The 10,043-nt window shown below is 41.2% G+C and overlaps 1 protein-coding gene across 1 annotated transcript; it reads left to right on the top strand.

Moving 5' to 3' along the window:
• The first annotated feature begins 1,096 nt into the window (after nucleotides 1-1,096).
• On the top strand, nucleotides 1,097-2,246 carry LOC115588368 (trace amine-associated receptor 1-like). Its single transcript, XM_030428953.1, has 2 exons — nucleotides 1,097-1,269; nucleotides 1,436-2,246. The coding sequence occupies exons 1-2, from the start codon at nucleotides 1,097-1,099 to the stop codon at nucleotides 2,244-2,246; spliced, it is 984 nt and encodes a 327-aa protein (XP_030284813.1).
• The last annotated feature ends 7,797 nt before the right edge of the window (nucleotides 2,247-10,043 follow it).

Genomic DNA, 10,043 nt, shown 5'->3' with positions numbered 1-10,043 from the left:
AGTGACATTAAATTTATAATTTTTTAGTTGTAACTTCCTGTGTTTAAATGTTTTGTTTGTATTGTTCTGCATTATTCATTCAGTCCATTGGTTGTGGTGTCTGTTCATTGAGGTGATGCTGTAGCTGGAGCACAGTTAAACCCAGTGGGGGCATCCTGGCCCTATTCTAGTGTGGTGGTGGGGTGGGTCTTTGAAGCCCCTCCCCCCCTTCCATGACTTGATTTTACTTATGTTTTCTGTCTGGACCCCTTCCCCTCTCTCTCAGCTAGTCACCTTCGCTGGGAGGCCCACAGCCCTGCTCATTACACTTTCAACGTCGTTTATACTTTAATTGAAGATTAAAGGGCCAAAGTTTAATGGTGCAATAGCGTTGACAAAATAACCTCCGCCAGACCGTATGTAGAACTTTTAGTAAATTGTGTGCATTTAAAAAATATATATATTAATAAACTTTGGAACAAAACTTAGAAGCACATCTCTGCTCAGTGATTTTGAACCTGTGACCTTTTTTTGTTTTCTTACTGTGTAATACCAAAGTGGTTGTATCCACCTCAATATTTCCAGCGAGGGGGTTATTCCCTTAGGTGGCGTTGTCGGATTTGAATTTAACCTAACCAACTTAAAAAGTACACCCTCGCTGCTTTGCCACATAAAGAACCCCCGAACCATGTCCGTACTCGAAATGGTTCACAAACAGCTTTGAATGTACTTTGGGACTTGACTGAGACAGGTGTTTTGTGATAGTTTTACATGCATTTCCAGAAATAGGAACAAGTTCATGGGATTTTTAATGTCAAGTACACAACGATTAGCTCAAGAATGTTCTCACGCAAAGAGCAACATTTACCACCTGAGCTCAGTTAAATTTGATCTATGACATCGGGCACATGGCCTAAGCTGGAGATAAACACAGTCACCAACATTGAGGAGGATAAACAAAGAAGGCATAATACTTCAATCTCTATGGAGAGGAACAAATCGGCAGAGGTGGGGAGGAAGGAGGGCTGGGCTGGAAGGATGGTGATAAATGAGTTGTATGACGGAAAGCTTTAGTCAAAAAGCTGCCAGAGCTCAGCAGGTTCTCCTCTCTCTGGTGATGGAGACCTGGGAGGACACTGAACTCTGCTTTCCACAACTCCTCAACAGCTCCTGCAGGAAGACAATACGTCCTCACTTTGAGAATACGCTGATTTCCATTCTGCTTTCATTCAACTCTCTGCTCACTGCAGCTCTTAATCTGCTGGTCATCATCTCTATTTCCCACTTCAAGTAGACATTCATTTATTTTTTAAACTAATGAATAGCAGTAAAAAGTATTGAAATCTAAACTGTGAGCAATAGTAATATAAATGTATTTCAGTCGTGCTCAATCTGCTGTTATCTGAATGATTGATATGATAAATAATGATACATTAATTCTGGTCTTCCTCTCCAGGCAGCTCCACACTCCTACAAACCTCCTGCTCCTCTCTCTGGCTGTCTCAGATTTCTTCATTGGCCTCCTCATGGTCTTTCAAATTGTCCTAATAGACGGCTGCTGGTTCCTTGGTGACCTCATTTGTACTCTGTATCAGTATGTAGATTATATTATTGCCTCAGCTTCAACAGGATCCATGGTGCTTATATCTGTTGACCGCTATATAGCTATTTGTCATCCTTTGCATTACTCCAGTGAAATCACACAAAAAAGAGTTCAGGTGTGTGTTTGTCTGTGTTGGATATGCTCTGTAATTTTTCAAAGTCTGATCCTGAAGGATATATTGAAACAACCAGGCAGGTATCACTCCTGCATTGGGGAGTGTATATATTTTATTAACTACATTGCTGGACTTGTAGATCTCACGTTTTCCTTCATTGTTCCCATTACTGTTATTGTTGTTTTGTATTTGAGAATATTTGTAGTGGCTGTGTCTCAGGCTCGTGCCATGCGGTCACATATTACAGCTGTCACACAAACAGGGAAAGTAACTGCAAAGAAATCTGAAATGAAAGCAGCCAGGACTCTTGGTGTTGTTGTAGTTTTGTTTCTAATATGTCTCTGCCCATATTATTGTGTTGCTCTTACAGGCCAAGATAACTTGCTCAATACTTCATCTGCTGCCTTTGTGCTATGGTTGTATAGTTTTAATTCCTGTCTAAATCCTATGGTTTATGCCTTTTGTTATCCCTGGTTCAGAAAATCAATTAAGCTCATACTTACATTTAAGATACTGCAGCCTGACTCCTGTGAGGCGAACATACTGTAGAAAGACTCTGTATGGGGTCTGAAATGAGACTCTGAGCATGAATAGACAAATGTACATGTCAAGGTGAAGACAAACTAAATGCTACAATATGATATACTCTAAGAATGACTAAGTCGATAAAAGAGAAGCAACTTCAGGTTTGTTAATTATCCATTATTTCTTTCAAAAAAACATCGGTTTACCGTGTAGTTGTTTAATATCAGCACTGTAACCTTTTTTTGTGGTGGTGTCTGTGTGGTAAGCACAATGGAGTATTGAGATTCCATTTCCAAACTCTACTCGTGTTTTTCCAGATGTGATTATCCAAGATATAAAGTCAGCCCAGAACCTGAAGAATTACAAAATGTAACACTCCATCCTTACAAATATCCCAAAAGTTAAACTTGCTCTTCTTAATCATAGCTGAACTCAAATGTGTGCCCCATACAGCCTTTAAATTCAACACTAAATAATTTGAGCACAGTGATATATTGTTTGGATTTTTTCCTTTTCAGTATGTTACCTACTAAGCCATGCAAGTTGCATGAGTTCAGAATGAGATATCTCAACAACTACAGATTGATTGCCATTAAAGTTTGGATTGGATTTATGGTCCCTAGAGGAAGAGGTCTATTGACTGTGAAGCCCCTAACTTACCACCACTAGTTTGACATTTGTGGCTTTTAGTAAAATGCTTTGATAACTATGAGAATGAATGTCTTGCATTTGATTGAGTCATGTGCTGCTGTCATGTAGTCCTTTTTGCTTATGAGGGTTTCTATACTTGAGTGATATGACCCAGACGTAATGGCAATCATAAAAAGAAACTCTTTCAATTCTATAAATTCTGAGAGAGGGGAGATCAATGCTTAGTACACATGTCATTTAGTAAAGGATAGACTGGACAATTCTTTATAAAAAGGAAAGGAGATTTTTTTCTGTCCCACAATACCTTGCAACATTTAAATCAAAGCACCTCTAGCCTGTTCACAGAATGAAAGGATCAGGGTCCGTGTATCATCTGATCATTCAATTATTCCATTTAATCCGACAAATAAAAAACGAAAAAACTAGTCAATATTTCATTCTTCTGATTTTCTGTTTGCACCCAACACTGAAAACTGGTGTTTGTTTTCCTATTTTCAGCAAAAAGTGGAAAATATAATAAACAAGGAAACTGAAATGATAAATTTCATTTACATATCCGTTACTGCCATTTCCCATGGTACATTTCTGCTGTGTGGCCACGCTTTGCGCAATGTGAAGTCTGTTATCTCTGGTCGCTAATTACTTTTTCAATAAAGAATTAGGGAAAATAAATCTCTAGTCGCTAAATATACTGCGGGCAAGCCAGCCATTGTTCGCGTTTGCTTGGTCAAATCAGCCGCACCTTTTATTCCAATGCACGAATATACTAACATTAACGGTAATCGTACTGAAACCACTTTGATTGTAGGTCAGACTGCAGGCTCACAATCAGACGCATGAAACATACAATGCTTTTACATTAATTATTCCCGGTAACCAGTAGGTGATTTGTTAATTTTTAACAGGGGGGATGGTCCAATGGGAGCACCACCCTGCCCCGACACACCTATGTACACCTCCCAAAGGACAACGTTGCAGGACGCCTAACCATAACTGTGACATTTCTAATTCTACAATTCCATTTTATCCAGTTATCTTCCTTCTCTCCCCACTACAATTGTCTTTTTATAACTGTATTCAATTAATGAGTAAATACACCTTTAAATTGTATGCAGTGGACTGAGGTTTTTCAGGCAGGTTTTCTCATGTTTCTCACAATACACTACAAGCAGGGTTCTTTTAAGTTACATGACTCACATGACCCCTTGGAATTTTTTACCATCTAAATTTCTTGAAGGACACACAATGAACATTGTGCAAAATAGCAAAGCCCGACCGACTTATCGGTATTTGCATTTATTGATTTATTGGCTGATTCATAAGGTTTTAAAACCTTACATTTAAAAAGTATGATGCAGAAAAAACATGCTTGGGGTAATACAAAATTGTAGTAATGACACAGTTTGCCCAGCAGAGTGCGTTTCAATGGGGGATAAAACAGCTGGTATCAGGAAATGTAACAGCTACCTCACTAATGGTTAAACTACAAACAAGCACAAAAATGACAATTGGCAACATAACGTAAGCCACCATGTTCTGAACAGACATACTTAGAAATGCTAACAAAAAGTAACATTTTGTTTTTAGAACAGAGAAAGCAAACTTTTGTTGATCTGGTCATTTTTTTGTTTTTATACAATAGGGAGTCTGTACAGGGCGTTTTATTTTGAAAATTGACCTGATGCTCTATGCCCTTCCTGTGGCGCAATCTGTGCTGTGCAGCTTTCGTCAAAAATAGACCAGGCAGCCGGATCGCAAAGCAGCCGTGCCCGGCTTGACTCCACAGTGCAACAGAGCTGATCGCGACCGCTTGTGATTTGTCACACACTATCTGCTGCTTGCGGATGGAGAGTGATGGCAGGTTGACAAGGGGGATGCTTTTTGGTAATTTTGTTAACAAGGGGGACGGCATCCCCCCTCATCCCCCCTCAAATTGCCTACTGCCGGTAACAAACTGAAGGTATCACGAAGGTATCCTTTGGGATTTCGAAGTGAAGGACGACGTGAGAAAAAAACAAAAACAAAACATTGTTTCCATAAGTAGATCAAGATTCATATACTGCTGAATTTAGCACTTCCTAGACTACTTTCATGCATGATATTACTGTGTACTTTTTGAGTAATCATGTGTCAAAATCCTTGAATCCAAGATTAAGGATATTTCACCCAAATTTGATGTGGAATAAAAAACGTATTTTCCATAAGTAGTCCAAGATTCATATAATGCTGAACTTAGCACTTCCTAGACTACTTGTATGAATAATATGAAGTTCTTTTACTGTGTACTTTTTGAGTAGTCCTGTGTCAAAATTCTTAACAGAGAACAAGTATAAGTATTTTTGTCCAAATTTGATGTAGAAAGGGATATTCCGGTGTAAATTTAATCCATGATCTAACACCCGTGACAAAGAGTAGGACCCTCCCTCGAGAGATAAAGTTTGCGGACCGCTAGCTTGCGTAGTTTCAGCATCCTCAGAAACGACCGCACGACAACAATACATTGCAGTTAATGAGTCCAAGTATAAACCGCCATCAAAAAGCCACAAATAATGCTCACAACAGCACCAAACTTCAGTGCAGTAGAGTCCCGCAGTAATGATCATCATTGAGCTGTGGAACTATAATGCACTCGGTAATCGATTCACAGGGCTTCCCGACAACAAGGAAGGCTTCTCGGGTGGTGAGATTTGTTTATCTATTCTGAAAAATACAGCAACTATATCAAATGTTTGATGCCTCGAAATATGTGCTGGGACTGTTTCTAATGTTGCTGAAGTTTGGTGCTGTTCTGAGCATTATTTGTGGCTTTTTGATGGCGGTTTTATATTTGGACCCATTTACTGCAATGTATTGTTGTCGTGCGGTCGTTTCTGAGGATGCTAAAACTACGTTAGCTAGCGGTCTGCAAACTTTCTCTCTCGAGAGGGAGTCTAACACGGTGTGTTAGACCATGGATTAAATTTACACCGGAATATCCCTTTAACTTGGAAGACAACGTGACACGATATACTGTATCCACACTAACCTGTCAGGTAGCTCAAATTGGGCTTGACAGGATGGTCTAGACCTGGAATGCACAGAGCATCCAAGGTTAGTGTTTAATCTGTCTAAGACTGGCTCACAGGTGATTGCGTATCACCATGCTGAAGAATGTAGGAGGTTTCAGTTTAAGCCATTTGGTTATGGTTCGTAGAGTGGCGAGGCAGTGGACCCAAATGTAGACCTTAACCCCAGTGAAGCTCAAAAGTATTAAAAAACAAAAATTATCTCCAAGGTGGTCTGCCGACATAATAATAATAAATAATAACTTTATTTATATAGCACTTTTCAAAAATGAGTTACAAAATGCTTTACAATAAAACAGATAACATAATGAGTTAAAAAAATCCAAACAAAGATAAAACATAAAATAATTTAGTTACAATACCAACAATTAAGAAAAAGCCATAAGATAAAAGTGAGTTTTAAGAAGGGATTTAAAAGAGGATACTGAGTTAGCCTGCCTGAGATCTCTAGGCAGGGAGTTCCATAGCGGAGGGGCACGAACAGCAAAGGCCTGGTCACCTTTAGTGACAAGTCGAGATTTTGGAACCATTAGAAGGGCCCTGCTGGAGGATCTCAGGCGACGATCAGGCTCATAAGGAGTCAGCAGATCACAAATATAGGCAGGAGCCTGACCATTCAGGGCTTTAAAAACAAGCAGTAAAATCTTAAACTCAATTCTAAAACTCACAGGTAACCAGTGAAGAGAAGCAAGGATTGGTGTAATGTGGTCACATCTCTTAGTACGTGTTAAAAACCTAGCAGCAGCATTTTGTATCAGCTGCAGTCTTTGGATGTTTCGCCTGCTGAAACCAGAGTAAAGTGTGTTACAGTAGTCCAGTCTGGAGGATATAAAAGCATGGATGACCTTTTCTAAGTCAGCAGAGGACAGGAATGACATGATCTTTGTTAGCTGTCTCAGTTGGGCAAAGCATGACTGCAACACTTTAGTTACCTGAGTATCAAAAGATAATTCTGAGTCAAAGATGACACCGAGATTGCGAGCCTCTTTTCGAACATTGTTAGATAAGGCGCCAAGACTAGAGGAGAGATTGGTATAGTTACTAGTGCTGGGGCCAGAGGGACTCATTATAACAATGTCTGATTTGGAGTCATTCAACTGCAGAACATTTTTGGACATCCAATTTTTTATCTCAGCAAGGCAGGAGAAAATTCGAGAAACATCACTTTTACCAGGCTGTAGTGGGACATAAAACTGTGTATCATTGGCATAGCAGTGGAAATCAATATTGTGTCTACGCATGGTTTGCCCCAGGGGTAGCATGTAAACAGTGAATAGGAGGGCACCCAAAATAGACCGCTGAGGGACTCCGCAGAAGAGAGGGGCAAAAGAAGAGGAGGCTTCTCCAAACCTTACAAAGAAAGACCTGTTTCACAGATAGGAGATAAACCAATCCAGAGCCACATCACTGATACCAACATAATTTTTCAGACGGCTGATTAAAAGCCCCCGCCAGCGGGGGGCTATCAGGCAGTATAACAACACCCCCCTCAGCAGGATCATGTAGCTTGCACACACACACACATGCTGCATACCCACAGAAAGCTCAGAATATCTGCTACACGCTCATATAAACCATTCGTATGACCAACAAACACAGTTACAAAACGAGGTGAAAACACAAATACGAGTGACACAGACAAATAAAGCAGGCACAGTGGCTGCTCTGATGTCAGCATGGTTTCACTGCATCCACTCGATAGCAGAGTCTCCACACGTTCCAACGATACAATTTTTTTATCCCTATACGACCAAGTTTCACTGATCCAGCAGCCAAACATGACAAAAAACAACAAGTGCCTTTGAAAAACAAAACCAGAAATGCTGTGTAACCTTTGTAGTATCACAGCGAAAAGTATAATCCACAGAAATAAGAACTGCTGAAATGGAAGGACTACATCTCCCAGCTTCTTTGACATTCTTAGCCCGCTATTCAAAGGCTCTGATTGGGTCAAAGCACCTGTCCGTCACGTAGTGTCACTCATCCTTATCGCTTTGTGATTCGCTAGTCGTGTGGTTTACTTGAAAAAAATGCGCAGAACTTGATTCTTTTGGCTCTTATTATTCCAAAGAGATGTCATGCTTCAAGGGGCTCTGTCGTACTGAAAGCTCATAACGAACAGTGACGCACTGGAGGCTGGCGACACACCACTGCTGTTGACACAGAACATACGGCTTAACTGTTCTGCTGCTTTTATTTCTTTTATCTTCTTTGACAAAATGTCAAGTGATAAGGGCATATACAGCGGAGAAGAAGCTTTGGCGTTGATATTTTTGGACAGTTGGGCAAATGTTGCTCTTGAGGACTCATCGTCTGACGACGACAGCCTGATACAGCTTGAGCACTCTGATTCAAGGTACGTAATCTCAAGTATTTTTTTGTGGAATTCATTGTTATGTCATCACTCTGGTGCTGACCTTTATTTGTTCTTGTAAACAAAGCCCCAGCCATTGTATGAGACCCGGCTATTGCGTTTCAAATTAAATGAAAAATAAAATGGACCCCTCTGGCACTCTTCCAGTTGTTTTTTAGTGCATCTGTTGTCAGGACAGTTATTGACAACACCAATACCAATGCAGCTAGGAGGATTGAAGCTGGCAGAAAGTTCACGTGGAAGACTCTGACAGTGAAAGACTTCTACATGTTTTTGTGCATCATTGTCTTCACTGGCCTTGTGCATGTCCACCACAGAGAAGACTATTGGAGGAAACAATGGCCATATAACTTTCACTTCCCTCTTGAGAGGACGTCCCGTGACCGGTTTGAAACAATTTTGTGGTCGCTGCACCTCAGCAACCCAAAAGAAGATGAGGACAACAATCGCAAAAAAAACTCTCAAGGCTCATTTCCAGCCTTCTCAAAACATTTGTATTGACGAGAGAATGGTTGCGTCAAAGGCTCGGATCAGAATGAAGCAGTACATGAGGGACAAGCCTAGCGGTTTCACACTGGCAGGACTCCGGCACGGTTCTGGTTCCCGAACGCAACTTTGAACCAGCTGGCGCGTTCAGACTGAAAAAATAATTGGTTCGGAACCTAAAAAGTTGGTTCTCAGCGGAACCTAAAAATAGTTGGTCTTTCCTTGTGAATCGTGACATCACCAGTGGGCGTGTCGAGCAGGAAAGCAGGAAGGGGAAGGAAAGAAAGCAGAGAAGACGATGGAGAAGAAAAATGTTCAGTGTCCGGCAGAAGAAACAAAGTGTTTGGTGGCAATTTGGGCATCACCCATGCTTTGTTAGATACGGTGTAGGCTAACAGTTAGCCAGGCTAACATATAAATATACTTTTTACATACCATTCGCCTTACGTAATTGTCTTCTACGTCTTATCATCATCAGTTGGTGCATGTTGGTGTGTTGGATGTGAGTAAATAGCTGCAGTAACAAAACAAACGCTCGTAAATAATCCACACGACCTGCCATTTTGCCGTTGCTGTGTTTACTTCCGCCTGTGTGACGCAGAATGACGTCCTCCCACTTTGGTTCCACTTAAACAGGTGTGAAAGAAGGCTGGTTCGCCAGACAGCACCAAGGTTCTGAGACTCCAGAACTGAACCAGTGCCAGAACCAGAACCGTGCCAGTGTGAAACCACTATCAGTGGGACCACAAACTATTTGTACTTGCTGACTCTGCTACAGGCTACATGTGGAACTTTTTGTGTACACGGGGAAGGGTGACAGGAGTAATGTCAGCACAGCTCATGGTCTGAGCTATTCCTCGGTTGTGGACTTACTGCCTTATTCTCTGCTTGGTGGTGGCTACATTTTATATGTAGACAACTTTTATACCAGTCCTGCCCTCTTCACAGATCTGCACCAAAAACACATTACCTGCTGTGGGACCATAAGGAAAGGCCAGATCAGGATATGCGCTGGATCAGGAACGACAAACTGCTGTTTCTGAAGTGGATGGACACTAGGGAGGTGACGTTCTGCTCCACACTACACCAGGCTTTCAGTGGAAAGACTGTTCAGCACAAGGTGAAGGAGGGTGGGGTGTGGAGCACAAAGGCAGTGCCTGTGCCTGATGCAGTTGTGGACTATAATAAGAGCATGGGCGGTGTTGATCTTTCCGATGCTCTTGTCGGATATTACACCGTACAAGA

Source organism: Sparus aurata, chromosome 9, assembly GCF_900880675.1.
Source record: "Sparus aurata chromosome 9, fSpaAur1.1, whole genome shotgun sequence".
NCBI lineage: Eukaryota > Metazoa > Chordata > Actinopteri > Spariformes > Sparidae > Sparus > Sparus aurata.
Note: the sequence above shows the minus strand (reverse complement) of the source record. Positions and strands in the feature narration are given on the sequence as shown.

What these genes read in the sequence shown, in the direction of transcription:
- LOC115588368 (XM_030428953.1), top strand. Translation starts at nt 1,097, where the DNA reads ATGGAGACCTGGGAGGACACTGAACTCTGCTTTCCACAACTCCTCAAC. An exon ending in ATCTCTATTTCCCACTTCAA is followed by an intron (nt 1,270 to 1,435) that starts GTAGACATTCAT and finishes CTTCCTCTCCAG; the next exon opens with GCAGCTCCACACTCCTACAA.